This window comes from Poecilia formosa, unplaced genomic scaffold, assembly GCF_000485575.1.
Source record: "Poecilia formosa unplaced genomic scaffold, Poecilia_formosa-5.1.2 Scaffold390, whole genome shotgun sequence".
Classification (NCBI taxonomy): Eukaryota; Metazoa; Chordata; class Actinopteri; order Cyprinodontiformes; family Poeciliidae; genus Poecilia; species Poecilia formosa.
In genome coordinates this window covers 101006-122063 of record NW_006800329.1, presented here as the reverse complement: position 1 = coordinate 122063, position 21058 = coordinate 101006, and the positions used below count along the sequence as shown (strand labels likewise).

The 21058-nt window shown below is 38.1% G+C and overlaps 2 protein-coding genes across 17 annotated transcripts in view; one reads left to right on the top strand and one right to left on the bottom strand.

Annotated features, from left to right (window-relative positions):
* Window positions 1-21058, top strand: part of LOC103154531 (voltage-dependent N-type calcium channel subunit alpha-1B) — a 122011-nt gene that overhangs the window by 6041 nt on the left and 94912 nt on the right. The gene's annotated exons all lie outside the window — the stretch shown is intronic.
* LOC107833457 (trypsin-1-like) lies at window positions 14251-17682 on the bottom strand. The gene is made up of 6 exons (XM_016662799.1): window positions 17586-17682; window positions 17229-17418; window positions 16970-17155; window positions 16756-16817; window positions 14742-14890; window positions 14251-14649 (listed from the first exon to the last, which is right to left on the bottom strand). Exons 1-6 carry the CDS (start codon window positions 17620-17622, stop codon window positions 14503-14505), a joined length of 771 nt encoding a protein of 256 aa, XP_016518285.1. The 5' UTR covers window positions 17623-17682; the 3' UTR covers window positions 14251-14502.

Sequence of the window (21058 nt, the reverse complement as noted above, 5' to 3'; positions counted from 1 at the left end):
GAAGGTTTCAGCAGTGGTGGGCACACTGCCGCTAATAGTACAGCTAATTTATCACTTAGCGCCTTTGCTATCTTAGAAAACGTTTAGCATACTTAGCTTCCAATGATTTTGTGGACTTAGCCTTCCGTAATTCTGCTTCTCCCCTAATAGCATAGCTAGTTTTTTACTTACTGCTTTTCCTAACTGAAAATATTTAGCACTCTTAGCTTTCTCTAATTTTACTAAGAACATAGCTAATTTTTCCATTTTGCTTTTCCTAACTTTGAAAATGTTAGCGTACTTAGCTTCCCCTGTTTTTATTAATAGGAGAGCAACAAATAGGGGTGAGGTGTCTTTAGCGTTAGCAGAACTAATGCTTAAGATTAGCACTGAAGGGTTGGTGCAGCTAGTTTTTTGCTAGCGGTGAGTCTGGCTGGTGAAATCGAACTAAAACACACAAAAGGCCAGTTTGGTTTGAAATCAGCTTTCTGCTTTTACTCGGTCTGCCTTTTGCTGATATTTACATTTGTTTTGAAGATCAGAAACATTTAAACATGTCGCTGAGGAGTGAAGGAGCAGATTGTTGATTGTTTGATGTTGCAATAATGTGGTTTCCAAAGTTTGATGTGAAGATTTTTGGCTACTTACAGACATTTTTTGTTCAAAATTTGCTTTGGATGTGATCATAATGAGCTCCTGGATCTATTTTTTGTTGTTTAAATGGTTGGTTGGATAATTCTTCAGGCTTTGCTGTCTAAGCTTCAGTTGTTCACCTCTGCACAGCAATAAGGTTGTGAATTTGATCTTGCACAGCTGACTGGTTTCTCTATATGTGGATATTTTTTGTGTTGCCCTGTGATTCACTGGTAAACTGTTCCTATCTCTAGTACTTTAGCTATAATCTGCCTCAGAAATGTCCTCAGATGAGTTGTAAAAAAATATTGTTCAAATGGCTCAGAGTGTTGTAGCAGATGCTTTTATTCCTAAAAGTTGTGTTTTCTCTGCTTGATCAGAGTTTCAGTCGTGACTTTCGCCGTTGTGGAACATGGCAATAAAATGAAATCAAAATTATTCATTTTGATTAATTAGGAAAACCTTAATAGAAAAGATAATTAAATAATATATTTACATCAGGGAGTCTGCACATCCTTAAGAAATCTGAGGTCTGTACTTGTAAATTTAAGGCCTTAAAATGTCTTAAATTCATTGGAAAATATGTATGTTGGCTATTTTCTTTTGTGTATTTCTGCTTTAAGACAGGTTTAAAATTTTACTCATAATGGTCTTTAAATGTCTTAAAACCGTGTAAATGTGTTTTTACTAGGACTGGGATTTAATTTTGATGAATTAGTTACATAGATTTTAATTTAATATTTTTTACGGAATTGATCATATTTTCTTTTTTTTTTCTTCAAACATGATAGCCCTGAGTCGGAACTTTGTATTCATGTTTCTGGTACAACCGTAACTCTGACGCACAGGTGACTTCCACTAACTACAGCGATAAAGCAGCTTCTTTTAGCCCACTGGGGGTTAATTTCTGCTTCAAAAAACGACCTGATTGGACGCTGGGAAAAACTACTATCGTGTTCAAGTTGTGCTAAACGAAGTTAGCCTATAAGGAAAGCTACTATGCTAACCTAAAATAGCATCTAAGTGCTAAACATGTGGCAGAAAGCTAATGCTAATGTCACATTTCTAAGAAAGTTTCATGAATGAAACAATAAATATCTTTGTTGTTTATCTCTATTTATTCAATAATTTAGCACCAAAGTGGTTTTATTTTGTTGGGATTAATTTAAAATAATTCATTAGAGACTCTGCAATTAACTCAATAAAGTTTAATAGAGTCCCACTTATAAGAAGAATGCATTAGACGGCCTGTTTACACTTTGCCTTGACCAAATTAGGCTTTTTAGTCTTTAACACCATCCCACCGTCTCCATGGTGAAACATGGCGGTGGCAGCATCAGGCTGTGGGATTCTTTACTTCAGGAAAGCTGGCTGAAGTTGTTGTGATGGATGGAGCAAAACGGGAAGAAAACCTGCAGAAAACTTTAGAAAATATAAGATAAAACCATTTATAAAGAGTTTCTGTAGATTTGTGTAAAATGAGTCGCGTTGTGTTGATTCGTCAGGGAAAAATAAAAAGAACACAAAATATATTTTACCAGATTTATCCAGCGCCTGATTTCAATGTGTAGCTGCAGGGCAGTAAACAAATACTTTATCCAGCAGTCAATGTATTAAAATTGTTGTTTTCTTTTGAAGTTGCATGACTGTAACTGGGGTTTGCAGTTCTTTAGGCATATTTTCCTCTTTTTATACTCAGCATGCAAGCAGAGGCGAGTTTTTTTGGATCTGAGGTAATCGGATTTAACATTCCTGTGCAGTAACCGTCAGAAATCATGTCAGTGTTTTTATGTGTCAGACTGCTGAGCAGCATCGGAGCTGACCATTTGGGTTTCACTGGTTTGTACAAGAAAAACAAAAAAAATCAGGAAAAGTCCAAATAAAGAACAATCTTTAAATATATTAGAGGAGGTTGAACATTTCTTGCACAACTCTGCAGATGAAAACTCAGCTTTTATTTCAGTCTTTTTTCTTTTATTTTTCTTTCTCCTCCGTAAAGTAAAACTGCAGAAGCAGCTCTTCAGCTCTGACCACCCGTTGCTGACACAGCTGGGGACAAATTACCCATTATTCTGTGCATGTGAGTGTATCTCCCTCTGGTTTCCAGGCAACCGGAGCAGATAATGTGCCTTGATGTAAAACGGGTTTCTGTCTCTGTTTGCGGATACGTTTGACACACTATTTGCTTTTTATTTTATTTTTGCCTGACGTGGTCCTGAGGAATCAAGGTGTCTCCTCCGAGCCTGGATGAATCAAAAATAGAGCTTCAGCTGATGATTAATCAACTGCTATGATGGTTATTCCATTAATTGTCCACATTTTACAGATTTTTCATTTAACCACTTAAGCTTCTTTGTAGAAAATTAGAAATACATAAAAAGATGAAAGTAAACAAATATTTCAATTCCTTTTAAAATGAGAAAATAAACATTTTGCTGCCTAAAATGCAATAAAATAGCATTCCTTTAGTAAATCTGAACCAGGTGAAGCTAATATTTGAGAAGATGTATATATCTGTTGTACAGTTTATTTACTGCTCTGACTGTTATTTTTGTTTTTACCAAATTGACTTTTTTTTGAGTCTATATACTTGAGTTAATGAAAATCAAATATTTGACTAAATTAATTGACGATTTTTTCATTAATTGATTAATCACATCTATAAACTGAAATCGGGCCACACTTTCACTGGGGCACGTTATTTATTTTAGGTAAAAAATGATCAGGAACTGAGCAATATTTTAAAATATGCTAAAAATGTTGAAAATGTTAGCTTTGTGTTTTTTTCCCTTGGTGTTTTTATGTAAAATATGCATAAAGGATGACAATAATAGTTTCAGGAAGATTAATTTGTATGTTATTTTATTTTTTTATCAACAAGTTTCAAAAATCTAGATAAAAAAATCTATTAACCTAAAAATAGTTTTAAAAAAAAAGTTTTAATTTAATTTAAAAATTGAAGCAGTTTTGGTAAACAACCCAACATATACTTGGCTAGATGTTTGCCTACATATATGTATAAAAATACTTTTAAACATTTTTGATTCATTTCCTTCCATTTTACAACTATGCAGTCCCATTAGATAACACATCAGGCTGTAAAGTAAAAGTTAGCTTTTGTGCTAGTTAGCAGTAATCTGAGTGTTTTTTTCCCACTTGGTAATCTTTTACTTTTCCTCAATTAATTTCTCAACTTACCACTCCCACTCCCTAAATATCACCAACATCTAATTTTAATGTGTAATTTCTCAGCAACAAATGGGATTAGGCGCTCTGTTGCTAATGCTAATTAGCCGCTAAGCTAATGTGGCATTTAGCTATTTGGAAAAGGGTTTGGAAAAGAAAATATTAAATTTTTTAATGTAAAATCTGTTGCTTTATCTTGAAGATAATTCCTATAACTGGCTAACATTTTGCACAAATATTGCAGAGTTAAATGTGTTTAAGTATAGAAAAGGAAAAGGATGACAAAGATTTTATGAGGTTGAGTTTAATCAATATCTACCAACAGTGGAGCCTTGGATGAATGTTGTCAATCATTGCATTAATTATTGAGAAGAAATTCTTCTTAATAAATTGGTGTAATATAGCATTGGACAGAAGATGGAGTAACTGTGGCTCTGCTACAGAACAACAGAAACAATCCAGCTAATTTATTGAGATTATCAGAGATCCTATAAAGCAGAAATCAATAATGCTTCTTACAGTATTCCAGTTTAGTTTTAAATCTGTTGGTACTCCAGCAGCTGTGTTTTTCCAGCGCTCCATCCTTAGGCTAATTATGTTGATACAGCCATCAGGTCCTAATGAAAGGGTCTAAATGATAGTGTAGCTGGAGGCAGTGGCAGACCTTTAATCTGCCCTGATCAGGCATTACGAGCCCCTAATAAGAGAATAAATCTGCCTGTGAGGCTTCAGGCTTAATCAATAGAACATTAAGCTGTGATGAGGACACGACCCGTCATAATATGAGGGCTACTCCTCTAACCAGCTACTTTCTAATGTAAATCAAGCAATCTCAAATGGAAAGCATCTTGTTTTGGTTTGTAGTTATTGAGGCTGTTTTTACCCCTGATAGTCTGGTAGATTTGGTTTGATTGTCGACTAAAATAGCTAAATTTGCTAAATTTTCAGCTGCTGCTGTTAATTTTCACACTTCCATTTGTGTCAAACAATTCAATGTTCCCCTCCTCACCTGTGGTGGCGCTGCATCAAGAACCACTGAAGGAAATGACATGGAAACCTCAGAAGACACTGAGCTCAATTTCCTTCTTCACAAAATGTAAAGAAATTGTCGTACAGATTTTAGCGGTTGGAGGATTTCTATTTTGTCTTTGGTAAAAGACCATTAGCCATTTCTCCAGTTAGCATTAGAATTAGACTCTCGCATTTGGTTGTTTTTACCCAGAATACCTTGCGTTGTAGTCCATTTCCTAATTTTGGAGTGGTTTCCAGTCCACTTGGCGTTCACATATGCATTTGAACCACACCAGAGTTCACTTCAACCGAACCAAGACTGAGATTTGTAGACGGACCAGAGTTCACTTATTTAGAGTTTGATTACTCATTCACATCTCCACAAATGAACCAGACTTTCTAGGCAAACGGACTGGAGTTGGATTAAAGCAGACTAAACCTTAGAGATGTGATTCAATTCCAATTTTTGGGGTCACGATTCAACTGAGAAACAACTTTTATTTCAGAAATTCATTCCCCTAATCAGAAGATCTAAAGATTCTGTTTAAATTATGTAACTGACAAGAGAAAGACTGTAAACAAAGAGAACATTTATTTAAAACGGTTCCATACTTGACAAGAATAGGTTTGTGCATAAAATTCTGTAACTGACTGGTATTAGGTTAGCTTAAGCTTGTCTGCCTGGCTTCTTCTTTAAAAAACAAAAAAAATCAGAGTTATTCAAGATGGATGCGGTGGCCGATTTAATGAAATATCCAAAGATACACAACTTAATCTCATTAAAATCGATTGTTGAGCCCTTTGAATCGATCCTGAATACTCATGACTAGGAACTGGAATTTTTTTTCTGCTAAATTTGCTGGAGCTCTGCTTGGGTTGCTAGGTAACAGGTGGAATTCCACTGGGGTTGCTAGGTAACAGGTGGAATTCCACTGGGGTTGCTAGGTAACGGCCTGGGTTTCTCTGGGGTTACTAGGTGAAGGGTCAGTGCCTGCTGATTTGTGACTTTATATTCCGAAACTGTTTGAAACGGCTCATTTTACAGACACAGAAACACTTTGAACTTATTACCTAAAAACACCTGGGTGTTTTTTTTAAATGCTTGGGATGTTTTTAGAAGAAAAATAATAAATCATGCAAATGGAAATGATTGATTCTGTTTTCATTTATCATGTGGTTAATTGACTTATTGCTTGTTTTGACTGTGCTTAAACCTCATACAGTGGTTCTCAAACGTCCGGCTCCGACAGGAGAACAATAATCCCTCTTTCATTTCCAGGAAACAAAGACGACTGGCTGTTATTTATTTATCTGTAGGTCTGATTTGTGCGCCGGGCCATAAGTGGTCCGGGTGAGAGTCGGTGCTTGTGGCGACTTCAAAGTTGTGGCGTCCTTTCATGTGTCTCCGAGGCGACGGGTTAACACAATGGGAGGCTTCAAAGTGCCGTTGCAGAGACCACAGAGTGGGGGTCATTCTACCTTATGCTTTGCAACATAAATAAGATTTTATTTTGCCTTTGAACATTTGCCAGAAGAGGGTCGTCTGGTTTAGTTTTTGTGCTTCTGATTGGCTGGTGTGTGATGAAGGTGAGGTTGGACTCGAGGTTAAACGCTTACCTGACTTCACTGTTGACTCATCAGAGCTGAAGGTCTGACCTGCGTCATGTTTCTGTTTTTAGCTGCTGGATCAGGAGAAACTTCCTTCATCAAACTGATTTATTATCATTTTTTCAAGGCAAATAACATAACAAGACAGTGTTTCTCTTCAGTCTTCAGCATTGAAGAGAAACTTTACTAAATGGATAAATAAAACAGAATGGATGCATTACTATTCCTGCAGCAGCTGAAACCGATCAGTCCTGGATCAGTTTCATCCACAATACTCTTCATTTTCCACATTTTGTCAACCACACTTTTTTCTTCCACTCAACTTTCCATTCATGTGCTCTGGAGACCTGCTCTCTGCAAAACACAAAATCTCACCAAGTGTTTTTGGTCTAGTTTTAGTGCAAATATAATAAGACAAATGTAACTTAGAAGTAACTTTTCAGTAAGATATATCAGCTGGTTCTAAATCAGTAACGTCTTAATATTATTTCATTTAAAACATTTAGAAAAATGTCTTATAAATGAAATAATCTGCCAGTGGAACTAATAATTATTTATTAATATTATGGTATTATTGACAAAACAAACTTCTATAACTTACTGAAAAGTTTCTTGTAAGTTAATTTTGTTTTTATTTCAAGTGAACAAAGATATTCGTCCATCCATCCATCCGTCCGTCCGTCCGTCCGTCCGTCCATCCATCCATCCATCCATCCACTCGTTCGTCCATCCATCTACTCGTCCATCCATCCGTCCATCCATCCACTCGTCCATCCGTCCGTCCATCCATCCATCCATCCATCCATCCATCTGGTGCAGACGTTTACCTTTCTCAGTGGTTATAATTCATCCCATCGTCTTCGTTGACCATGTCAGTATGTAAACTTGTGAGTGCAGCTGCAGTCGGTGCTGTCTGGTCTGCAGCCTGTTCTCCTCTGTGGCCTCCAGCCAGTCAGCGATCTCCGTTCAGTGAGCGCTCTGGTGAACAGCGCTCGCTGTGAGAGGTTCGGTCGGCCGGCCGGCGGCAGCTGATGCCACGTTTCAGCAGCCTGATACCAGCTCCGCTCCGCCGTCCGGGCCGCAGCTGGAAAAACACACAGCTCACTTACACACCAGCGCAGATGGGAATACAGAGAGAGGCAGAGCTGCAACCAGAGGGGCTTTTATTATGAATTAAATGTCTGAATTGACTAATTATGTAGTTAGGAAGTGTAGAATGACAATCAAGCAACAAACACTAAACTTCTCTAATGCAATCATCAAATATTGGAGTGAAGACCAGAATTAATCAATGACTAGTTAATCAAGTTAATCAATAACTAGTAGTAACTAGCTACATTTACTTGAGTAACTTTTTTTAAATTACTTTTTGGAGTATATTGTACTTTTTACTTTTTAATAATTTTATTATGAAGAATCTCTTCTCTTAGTTGAGAAGAATTTCAGGATTTTCGACCCACTGAATGAAAAACAAACATGTTTTAACTAAAAATTCACCAGACACAAACGGTTTTTGTCAACATTTCTGAAGTTTTTTTGTTGAAAGAAACTAAGTTAGAAACAATTATTTTGCCTGATTTTGTCATTTTTTACTTACATGAATTTTTGTCATGTTGGTCCCTAAAAACATCAAAAGCTTTATATTTTGGTACGTCTAAATGATTGTTAATTTGATCAGTTTTTCAGGACTTGAGAAGACGTTTTACCAAATATGTTTCATTTACTATTTTGGGAAAATAAACTCACATTTTTTAATAAAAGTTTTTTAATTATGATGAATCTGTTTTCCAGCCGTATAACTGCAGTGGAATCACTTTATTCGAATCATACCAGTCACATGATCAACAACCGGATGTTACTACTGGAGAAAACGACAAAGACAACAACAGGAAGTAGTAGGAGGATGATGGTTTGTTTTTGTTTAGTTTAGTTTTCGGACTGGCTCACAGTCGTAAAAATGGTCTCATTTGAACGTGTTGAATCTTTAACTCTTATGTAAAATCACAGACTACAATTTCCTCTGATGGCTGAATTATATGGATGCTTCTCCTGTAGCTGTTTACATCCCTGCTATGATTTTTAACAACTTATCACAAGAACAAACTTAATCATTTGATTTTAGCTTCATTTAATTTCATAGCAGAAACACCGGAAGTGTTTTGTATCGACATTAGCAGAATGTTGACGAAGATTTACACAGATACTGACTGATTTCTCACAGCCTCTCTTAATTTTAGTGCATAATAACAACAAAGACTCAGAAAGCCAAAGGTGACTCAGTTTGTGTGAAACGGTTCCAGCTGGAGTTTCTCCGTTTGTCTCTGACTAAAATGGCTTCCAGCGAGCCGTCTTTCTGTTCAGTCCGGTTGTCGTGATGACTTGTAATGGCCAGATTCTCAGACTCATGAAGCTTCTGGAAGACAAATCGTGACTGAAGTTGGCGATCTCTCACATTAATCACAGATTTCCTCTAAGGAAAGGGCGCCCGCGGCTCCGGGTGGGTGTGGGGGGCAGAAAAGGCACGAAGCGCCGGCGTAAATAATCCCGAGTCGCGGCTGCTTTTCTCACACGGACTCGTAGCTTTGTGGCCTTCACGGCTGCAGCGAAGCGTGGCTGAACGTGATGCTTGTGATTTCCTGCGGGCTGCAGCTGATGTGGCAGACTGGCAGGTTTCCCCTCGTCACGCGTGACTCAGCCTACAGATAATTACAAACAATGTGCTGCTGTCTGGCAGACGTGGCCAGTTCCTCCAGGGCCGACCGAAACATTTCTGGGGCCCTAACCAGATTTGAATTTGGAGCCCCCCCCATACCAACATATCAACACCAGACACATCATCATTTTATTTATTTATTTATTTCAAACTGGTTTTTCAAAACAAAAATGCAAGTAACCAGTAAGACGAGACAAAACATGTGCATACATAATCAAGAATAAAATAATTAGTTTAACTACTTTTCTGTTTGAAAAGTATCAGGAAGAACACTTTTTTAATCCTAGTCATCTTAATTTAATAAAATGTATAACTTACTGACTCAACAATTATCAAAAATTTGTAATTAAAACCATGTTATAGTATACACATATGCCTGTTCAATTTACTGTGCAAAAGAACCAGCAAATACAAGAATAAAGTCATAAAAATATCCAAATTAAGTCATAATATCACATGAACAAAGTCAAAATATTATGAGAATAAAGTCATAATATCAGAATGAAGACAAAGAATTACAAGGATAAAGTAATATTACGAGAGTCAAGATACTATGAGAATAGTCAAAACATGAGAATAAAGTTGTTATAATATCAGAATATAGTCGCAATTTTAAGTTTGTTCTCATAAAACTATGAGTATTCTTGTAGTATTGTGGCTTTACTCTCATATAATGTTTTTATACCACTCCGACGTACTTGGTTGTGTCTAGGCCCAAACCAGCCGCTTACCTCGTGTATGCCTTGGGCCGGCTCTGGGTTCCTCAGGTACGTTTGCCTCAGAGACAGAAACCTTTATGGTACATTGAAAAGATTCATTAACTGCGGATGTCTTGGCCTCGTTCGATTTCAGACTCTGTGAGGTCGATTCTATGAAAGATCCAAACCAAATCAAGAGGTTATCTCACTAAGGGCTCTTTAATCTGCGCTCCGGTTTCAGTTCAGGCCGGCCGTCTTTCTGCTGTTATTCCTGCTGTCGGACAACGAATCGCTGTGATGTTACAGCAATATTAAAAGTCTCACATCAAAGTCTGGGTCCCTTGACGTTTGTTTTTATGTTATTTTTGCGTTTGTTGATGCAAATGGTTGAAACTCCACACTCCACACTTTTCAGATGTTGATTTTTGTCACATTGTCCTTCCTGTTCACCTGTTGTGTTGGTTCATTACATAAAATCCCTATAAAATGTGATATAAATACACCGGTAGGGCTTGTGCTGTTCTAATACATACTCTTAGATAAAACTCAGTATGTAAAATATGTGATTTTTGATAGGTTTGGTGTATAACGGCGTTGTAGTTTTGGTGATTGAAGCAGCAGGATCTCCAGTGTGTGGCTCCTCAGAGGATAAAAACATCCGTCTGGTTGGTTCCCATTTTCACTCGACCTTCGGGTCCAGAACCCACCTGGGAACCTCGGATGGCGAAACGCACCTGCTTCCCTCTGGACGTTTTCAATCTTAGCACGAAAACATCACGACTCCTTTAAAGGTTTAAAGCCTCAGAAGGATCTCAGATAGTAGAAAACTGGACAGGAAAAACGTTGATGTTAAAACCAGCTTAGTTCACATTTAAAGCAACAACGGGCCATAAATGTCAACTTGAAACAAAGATTTTAGTATTTTTTTTTATTATTGTAATTGCAAAAACTATTTTATTTTTTTATTTTTACCTGCTAGATAAAAATTTAACTCAGAATATTTTAATATGAAATAAGCAAAACAGTTGGATTTTTGTAAACAACAAACCATATCCTCAGAGTTGAGTAATAAATAGTAACATTTACTTAATTACATTTACATGAGTAATTTTATTGAAAAAATGTACATTGAGGAGTATTGTACTTTTTACTTTGAGTGATTTTATTATGAAGTATTTCTGCTCTTACTTGAGTAAAATCTCTGGATTTTCTACCCACTGAATGAAAGACAAACGTGTTTTAACCAAAAACTCACCAGACACAAACACACACCTGCAGTTTCTGTTAAAGTTTCTGAAGTTTTTATTGAAAGAAACCCATTTGGAAAAAAAATAATATTTTGCCTGATTTTGTTATTTTTTTCTTGTTACTTATATGGATTATTGTAATTTCGGTTCTTAAAATACCAACATTTCCTCAAGAAAATAATTTCTTGGACAGATACTTTTCATTTTTTCTTGAGTACAATTTTTGTGTCAGTAGCAAGAACAGGGTTTTGTTCAGTTTTGTTTTATATTTTTCTAAGACGCTGGATGTTTTTAGTATCTATTATTAATAAATTGCATTAAATTGAAAGAGTTCCACCTTAGATTTTCTATTTTAAGATTTTAATTGTATTTTTGTTTTTAACAGCCTGCCATCAGGGAAAACTTCAAATTTAGACTAATCCTGAGTACTAACCAAGGACCGCCCAAAATTCTTCTGCGGGCCACAAATGGCCCCCGGGCCGTACTTTGGACACCCTTGAGTTTTTCTTTAGCCTTTTTATTTGCTTTCTCTTAGTGAAGGTTGACTCCACACAAAAAGACAAACTTTATTTCTGTTTCCTTTAGTATCTCTAAGCCAAATCTTGCCCTGAGGTTGTGAACTACTAGAACCGAGCTTCACCCATGACCCAGTTCTTTTTTTTAATGAACTACTGAACCATATGAATCCAGCAGCTCTACATATTGTCGTTGCAAAAATTCCCTTGAAGGAAAGAAAAGGTTACAGAGGGATTTTGGTGCTTCAAGCGGTCCGTATCTGCATGCTCCTGCAAAAATAAATAATAAAGAAAGAAAACTGCTTAAATGTCAACAGGCATGACCTTCCTCAGATGAGCTAAGTTACCAACATTTTATTTTTAGATTTGCTGGAAAGCAGCTGAAGATTCTGTGTTTTCAAGCAGGTAACAAGATTTGTTTTCATCCTCATTCAAAGCTATACTGGAGTTATAGAAACAAATGCAGTTATCTGGAGCGCGTTAGGATTCATAGTTATGTGGAAAAATTGATAAATATTCTTATTTTTAGTTATATTTCTACTGTGAACAGGCATGAGATTAGACTAAGAGGTTAAAGGTGGTGGGAAATACTAACTAAAAAGCAAGTTGGTTAACCTTAGCTCACTAATCATAAACATTAGCTATGCTAAAGCTAAAGCATACACCAACATAGTATTTAACGCTGTAGAACTTATCTGGAAAAATAATTTAGAGGAAGCAAATAGTTAATGTTTTCAAAGTTAGCAGAAGCGCTAAATGAAAAATTAGCTCAGATGTTAGCAGATTAACCGAATTGTGTCTGCCACTGTTAAGTAGTTATAAATTATCTGTATTTTCTGAAGTGTTACGTTTGGAAATCTTTTCTTAAAAAGTCCAAATTAAAACCTAAACCAGTCATACAACGAGGCTCCCTTCTAAAAGCATGTACATGTTTTTGTTTCTGTTCATTACCGTTCAGTCAGTGGTTGTTAAAATGTCATTCTGGAAGACAGAGGAGGACACAGCACTCAGCTGACCACAGCTCACATGGCTTCTGATCGATGTCTTCCCCTGTTGCCTCTCATTTCCACTCCCATCTGCCTGTTTCTGCCAGAACGAGCCACAGATATTCAGAGATATCATGTGAGATCGTAAGTGAGCCTTTTAGCGCCCACAGAGGGAGATTTACTGCTGTGTTTGTGGCACTTTAAAGAGGGTCGTAATAAAAGCTCATAAAGGAAGGAAGGCACTCATGAAAGAGGTCTCACCAGGGAGATTAATAGTCTATTAAAAGCTGAATCAGAAGATCAAAATGGTGACAAATGAAAGTCTGATGATGTAGATTGTTCAGTTTGATCAAAATATCAGTAAAGATGATGAAGGATGCTTTGCTGCAAAAATCTAGATTTACTGATAAATGCTCATGCTAACGGGCAGTGGTTGGGTTGCCAGGCTTGTTTGACCATCCACCTTTTTACACATTTAATCCTGGGAAATTTGTGGAGTTAGAGTCGTCACTAGATGTAGAATAAAAAGCTACTACTTAAAAAAATAAATAAATATAAAGTTGACTGTATAGCTCAGTGGGTAAGTCACCAGTCTTCCACCCGGGAGACCTGGGCTCGAATCCAAGCTGGGGCAAACAGTTACAACAGTGAAACTGAGCTGTGCAGTGTGGGTCCTTAGGCAAGACCCTTGGAGCTATATAGCCTACCTCATACCATGAGAGACATTGATAAGCACGACATGCCGGCTCAGACGTCGCCCGGCCAAACAAGGTCTGCGTCAGGTGCTGGGGAACCAGAGCACCTTGATGAAAAATGGGCTACTGGAACAAGACGGAAATGGGCGAGAGACGAAAACATGGATCTGTTGGAATGCTACTACTCAAGTAACCCTAGTCAGAGGGGCTACATGCAAAGACTGTGGGAGGAATGGTTACCTCGACATCCCCAGTCGACACTAACTGCCAAACAACTAGTAGCTCAGTGTTCCAACATCCGCAAACGGCAACTGCTATCACAACTTGAGATTGACGAGGCACAACACAAAGGGGAGGAGCCAGGACGCCTGGTCAGAAGGGAGTTAACTACAACTACCCACCCAGAGACTGGGTATGTAGCCCCAGTAATGAACGAACCATCTGAGCTGAACGAGGCAGCAACTGACCTGAGAGAGAGAATCATGGCCCGAATGAACACCAGGCAACCCTGACGCCAATTACAACGGCTGAGTGAAGTACCATCAGAAAGTCTCATTGAAGATGTGAATGCAGCATTGAGAACGATCCCTACCAACACCTGGTCCAGCTTTCTGTGAGTGTCTGCTTTTAAACTGTTCACATCTTCCTGCTGGACAGGAAGCCACCAATCACAGGACGGACACTGATCTCTGCCAGGCTAGCTGGGCAGTTCATAATATCTGACCCACAGCTCTCCAGGCTCCTTATGTCCCTGTTTACGTTTTATTGCGTTTACTTCTGGTAACTTTAACCAATTGTTCTAATTCATAGGCCGTCAGAAAGCATAAGAAGTGGGGGAAGCAGAAGAAAGCTACTGTCATATATGATAAGAAATAACATAAAATCTGTTATGATTTAACATGTCGCATTCATTGCAATGTGAACGCAGCCTTATTTTCTTCACTAACAACCAGAAATAATCACAAGAGAGACAATCTGATCAGATCACAGCCATTTATTTCCTAGTCATGTGACAGTGGATATTATTATTGATTATTACCAACAGCAGCTTTACTTATTGAGAAATAAGATTAATGTGTACACAATCATTTAAATCCCCAAATAATTCAGCTTTAAATCAGAAAATAAATCAACCAGAAACTGAAATTTAAAGATTAACTTGAATTTTATGATTTTATGACGCTGGGAACATTTATCCCAAATCAGACACCGAGCAACCGAGGGTTTTTGGCTAAATAATTGTGTCATCTATCCAGTGTTTGTAGGCACAGACATCCATGAAACCGTTTGGTTCAATGAATGCATAATCTGGATCTCCAAGGAAGGATAACACTCCATACAGCCTGTTCTTGAACACAAGTCCTCCGCCAGAGTCGCCCTGTCACAAACACAAAGCTTTTAGTTGTTTTATCCAGTAAAATTGAAATGATTTCTAAATTTTGTGCAGAAATTGTTTAAAGACTGACGTACGCGAGATGTGTCCCTCTTGGAGCTTTGCACGCTGTACCACTTCTGGTAACTGCGCAAAAAGTTCCTGTCTTTTGCCTCTATCTTTTCCAACTTTTCATGTTTAGCAATCTTAAACTCTGCACACTGAAGATCATCTGGAGAATCTTGGACTGTAGAGGAAAAGCAGCGTAAACATGTAAGGTCTGTTGACACAGTTTGCTCAGGTTATCACCTTGTCTGTGGTTATTAACCCTCTTACGACCAACCTGTCGGCGCCGACAGGATTCCACTTGTGTAATTCCCATTACCGTAATCTCTGAACAGTTCAACATATCAAAAACATTCCAAAAGTGCAGAAAAGCTGAGACATTGCGCTTTCAGGGCATATATGATACATTACGGTAGCCACCCGGGAAAGTTTGATATGAGCTTGACCAATCACAAGAAAGATTCTCCATTGTGTCATATTTGGCACCCAACCTACTCTGTATCGTAACTCCTGAACGGTTGGTCGCATTCAAATAATTCAAAAAGTATTAGAAAGTGCATAAAATAAGCTTTCCAACGGTGTATCACATGTACATGTTGCAGCAGATATTAGAGTAAATATTTTCGTTACGTAATTTCCCTGCGGAGCTTCGTGTTGTATCAACGGAGTAGCGGTGCGAGAGTGAGAGAGAAAACGGCAGAGGACGAGTTGAAATCGCGCATAAAATTATGGAAATGTCTAAAAGAAAATCCACCAAACTGATAAAGGGTCCCAGAAGACTGATATCTGAAGGCAGTGAACATGAGACATATAACCAGCGAACCAGATTGTGTAAAATATTTGTACAAGCTAATGTTAGTCATATGAACGCTGCACAGCTATTGGCTAACTGTTAGCTCCATCTTGATTCCTGCATAATTTGTGCAATAACTATTTATTATGTTGAAAATAAAATTGTGGTCTTCCAAAAATAATGTCCTAAGTAATATTTTTACCTAAAGTGATTTTGGCAAAAAGAAGAAAAAAAAATGTCACCACTTTGTTTCTGCCAAAAGATGAATTGTGAAAAAAACAACAAATCAGCCAAGTGAGGGATTGGTGACCTGTCCAGTGACCTGTCCAGTGTGTCCCCTACCTCTTGCTCCTGACCACTGGAGATGGGTACCAGCACCCCCTCAACCTGAAGTGTGCTAGATAAAGTATGGATGGATCCAGAGTGGGATTCTGTCTGCAGCTGGAGAGGAACTGCTTTAGAGCCTACTACAAAAAATGAAAACGCCTGAAATAATTTCATAAAAATCAGGCATAAAAACTTGTAAATTGGAGGCCAGGCTTCACAGTTTTCTCTGCATTTATGTAATATAGTTGAAAGTTGAAATTGTTCATCTGAAATTGTTTGCCCCTGTCATCAGAAAGTTTTTGTTCAGTAATAAACCTGAACATTTCAATTCCAATTTTTTTCTCTTTAAACTGTTTATTCACAATTTTTAATAGATAGAAATGTTAAATAACTATCAAATACTGAAAGCTGAGGTTGTTCTGGAAAAAAGAGGAAAAATTCAGACACATTGCACATTTTTTGAGAATTTTACAGCCATAAAATCAGAAAAATACCAGGCGGCCCAGTTACAGTTATGGTCTTAAGAGGGTTAAGCTGGAGTATGTTACTTGTACATACAAATAACATACATTTGTATCAAAACTGAAGAATGATCTCCTCCACCTCCTCCATTTTCTTAACTATCTGCACTAATGCACCACTCCAGGTCAAAAAGAACCAATCAGAGTCGAGAGGAGGGTCTTAGTGCTGTCAATCATCTCATGTACACCCCGCTCACTTTACAGGGGAGAGACCTGTAATGTTGCTGGTTCACATTTTCAGGCTAAGCTCACAGTTTTCTCAGAACTTCCCATTTCTCGGAGAGTTTTTGATTATCAAAACTTCAACAAGCTGCTGAGTTCAGCTTCAGCAGAGAGTCTAAAAACTGATTTGAATCATTTTGAGGTAACAACAAAAACAATGAGAAACATGAACATTCATCTCACGTCTTTTGTTAAAAAAGCCAACTTGTGTTGATCCATAACCTGCAAACTGAACCTTGGTGCCGCTGAAACACAAGAAAAACAAAACTGAGAATAAGTCACATTAAGAACAAGTACTAACTCTGGGAGACCAGAGCTCAAACATTTTCCTGGATGAACTTTGCCTCATGTTGCAGATCAAGAACCAAGTTCTGAAATTTGAGAAGATAAATCTTACAGTAGGAGAGTATCTGGACAGTCAGGAAGTCTGATTGGTTGGATCGTTGTGACCTTTACTGGCAGCTTCAGGAGCATGATGTCATGGTAACGACCGTTTCTGTCTCTATAAACCTCAAGTTGAGTGATTCTATAAATCTTCTTTGGAGCACTTTTAGGATGAACTCCTACATGTGCCTCTAAAACCCTAGGCAAAGAAGACACAATTATTAAAGAAACAACCAGCTATGGGTGATTTTTTTTTAGTTTTCTTGACTCACCATTGTGGATCTGACTCCCAGCAGTGACCTGCAGTCAGAACCCACTGATCACTGATCAGAGATCCTCCACAGAAGACTTCTATTATATTATTATGTCTAATAACCGTCACATGATAGAGTCGCTCATCGTCTCTACAGTTCTGACCTCCAACGATTCTCTTCTGCAGAGACACTGAGCTCACTGCAACACCTGGAGAAGAAAGTTTCTGTTTTTAGCAAATTAGATCCACACAGTAGAAATAAGGAAGCAACATGACAGCTTTATAAAATAAAATAAAATCAATCACAGATCAACATAATTCATAGGATTTACAGCCAGTGGAAGTGCATCCAGTGTATCCAGTGTGTCTGACTCACCCAAACCCAGCAGCAGCAGAACCTTCAGCAGAGCCATTGCTGGTCCAGCTTTCTGTGAGTGTCTGCTGTCCTGCAGCAGCTTTTAAACTGTTCACAACTTCCTGCTGGACAGGAAGCCACCAATCACAGGACGGACACTGATCTGTCCAGTCACAGAACGGACACTGATCTGTACAATCACAGGACGGACACTGATCTGTCCAGTCACAGGACGGCACTGATCTGTCCAATCACAGGACGGACACTGATCTGTCCAGTCACAGGACGGACACTGGTCTCTACCAGGCTAGCTGGGCCGCCCCTGACATCTGATCCACGGCTCTCCAGGCTCTCTGAATGTCTGACAGTTTTTATTTCTGGCTGCTTAGTCAGTTTCAGTCCAATTGTTTTCTTAGCAAAGCACAGATCAATGTGAGCTGAGGAATTGCAGGATTCCTTTAAATTTGGTTGATTAAAAGGTAAAGCAAGGCAGAGTTACCAGTGCCTGAAATTCATCCATCCATTTTCTTTATGCCCTTGTTCCTTGGTGGGTTCGGGAGGGGTGCTGGTGCCAATCTCCAGCTAACGTTCTGGGCGAGAGGCGGGGGTCACCTTGGACAGGTCGTCAGTCTGTCGCAGGGCAACACAGAGACACACAGGACAAAGAACCATGTACACTCGCACCAAGGGAGAATTTGGAGAGGCCAAATAACCTGACAGTCATGTTTTTGGACTGTGGGAGGAAGCCGGAGTGCCCAGAGAGAACCCACCATGCAGAGGGAGAACATGCAAACTCCATGCAGAAAGATCCGGGACAGGAATCGAACTCAGAAAGTTCTTGCTGCAAGGTGACAGCTCTATTTTTTTTTATTTTCTATTTTTATTACTGAAATATCTCAGAACATGTTCATTATTAAGTCCACTGTCCGTCATCATTCCTGTTATCCCAGTGTTTTTCAGATTCCCTGCTAGCTTAGATTAGCTTCCTCCTCAAACAAACAGCATAAAAAAATAGATAAAAGTCCTGATTCTACATTGTGAAAAATAAAAAGACTAATGGAACTAAAAATATCCTTTTAAAAGAAACTATGAATCTTGTAACTTTATGGAACAAAAATGCTACAAGACATTCATAAGGACACTCTGTTATGGACAAAGGGACTCTTTGTCTTTGTCTATCTGTTTTATCTGCTCACACTAACATGGCTGCACGCTGACATAACCATAACTTTAAGACTGACGACAGTCACATAAATGTATTCTCAATGCATTACTGCATTCTCACAATCATGAGAATGCATTACTGTGAGATCCTGTTTGTTTATCAGTCTACTAAATTCTGCTAAGATCTTCTGCTTTGTCTCAGCCTACTACTTCTGCCTACTTCAACATAGAAACTCCACTTAACTTTTAAACAAGTCACTAGACTTTAGACTGTTTTCAAATGTCTCAACTTTCTGATATCTCTTACGGTTTTTCCGCAATTGTAACTTTTCATCCTTTTTGACAAAATTATGCTGTTCACACATTTAACTGTACAGAAATAATTTATGCATCAAAACAGCCACATATATCTACTGTAAGGAACTGTGACTATGATTGCTACAGATGTTACTCTTCTGGAGCAGACACGTCACACCTTCTTCTATTTCTTCAATGTGTTTTTCTCTTGTGCTTTGTTTATTTCTGTTTCAGCATTTTTATTATATTCCTTTCTCCAGATGCTTTTACTGCTTTTACTGTCTACAAAGGTCTTCTGCAAATTTTAATTAATTTTAGCAATTAATATATCAAAATTTTCTGCTACTTCTTCTGAATTATGCTATATCTTTAGCTTTTTCTGCAGCAATCACTCTGCAGATCTGCATTTTCTTGAAGAAGATTATAGGTTATAATATTTGTTAAGAAAAACTCTTTGGCTTGATCTTTTTCGATCCCAGGTTCTCCTGGCGGGCCACGTGTAGCCACACAAAAAACGAGTGCAGACGTCACAGAATTACAGTTTAATCCAATAGAAGATAATGCATAAAATTACAACAGAAAATGCAGAACAACAGAGACATGCATTCATTTACCTCACATGTGTCAAACTCAAGGCCCGCGGGCCACATGTGGCCCGCCATGTCATTTTATGTGGCCCGCCCAGCATTTTATAGGCTGATGATTTACTTAAAATAGGTTTTGAGCACGAATTGACTACAAACTACATCTCCCACAATGCATTCTGATTGTTACCAGCCAATATTACGGCTTCTCGCCACTAGAGAGCAGCAGAGTCACCTCAAGCTGCTTATTGACTGAGACATCGGCAGGTCGCGCTAGACTTTTTTTGTTATCCGTTATCTTGACCGACAACATAAAAAATAAAAAAATAAAAAAATAAAAAAACTGGTCCTGTACTATTTTTATCCGTGAAATTACAATCATATTAACATCGGCTATTTAGTCGCATTTTATGCGGTTTAGTTAATATTCACCGTGAATCCAGATCCCATAATTAAGCAGATAAATGTATCTAAATTTTTCTCCGTAGTGACAAAAACCACTGACTGGCCCCAATAACTTATAATAAATTAAGCGATTTCACTTAAATTAGCATCACTTCACCTGCTGGGGTCTGAACGCATTTCCTCCTGGTTCCCATCTGCAGAAAAATCTGCGCTAATTCATCAGTCAGTTGGATCTGTCTGATCCAAACAAATCAACTGAACTCTGTCTGTGAGTGTTTTACCCTGTGCGGTCCGGATTATTTATTTATTTAGCGTGGTTTCGCTTCTCCGAAACGGACAGATGTTACGTCTGCAGCTCCTTCAGAGCGCCACTCTCCTGGGTAACTGGAACCTAGAACGCTCCATTTGTTAAATCCGCTGGATGAGTTACTCCCAGCGGTTTCTAATTCTTCGAAGCGGCGGAGCCGCATCCGCAGTGGTTGAGCAGCAGACTGCGCATGTTACAATCTAATTAACTTTTGCATCGTCATTTATTTCCTCAAGATAAACTACCGGCTCCTCAAATGGATTAACACAACGTTGATTTCTCTTTAGTTTTCTCTGATCTGTAATGGAGACTTGAATTCAACCAAAGGTTTGAATTGTGCTTCCTAACCATTTTTTACTTGTAAGTATTGATTTAATTTTTTAGCCAAATGTATTGAAGATGTCTGCTAATGACATCTTCAATAAATTTTTTGATCCCAGGCTTACTTTATGGACTGAACAGACCCCATTATACAGTTTGAACTGTAAATTTTAGGAACCATTTTTATTTGTAAGTATTGGTTTTATTTTTGAACCATTTTTAAGTGTTGATTTTATGTTTGAAACCTTGTTTATTTTGAAGTGTTGATTTTATTTTTGAACCCTTATTTATTTTGAAGAGTTGATTGTCTGAAAGACCTTACACATGAATTGCCCCATATGGGGTTTGAACCGATGACCTCAGGATTACCAGCACAGTGCTCTAACCTGCTGAGCTAACTCACCTACCTTACAAAC

Bases quoted from the DNA above. Each gene is read 5' to 3' on its own strand.
- LOC107833457 (XM_016662799.1), bottom strand. From the start codon at position 17,622: ATGGCTCTGCTGAAGGTTCTGCTGCTGCTGGGTTTGG. The intron at 17,156-17,228 runs GTGAGTCAAGAA...TTCTTTGCCTAG, and splicing joins TGGGAGTCAGATCCACAATG to GGTTTTAGAGGCACATGTAG. The intron at 14,650-14,741 runs GTACGTCAGTCT...TGTTTGTGACAG, and splicing joins CCAAGAGGGACACATCTCGC to GGCGACTCTGGCGGAGGACT.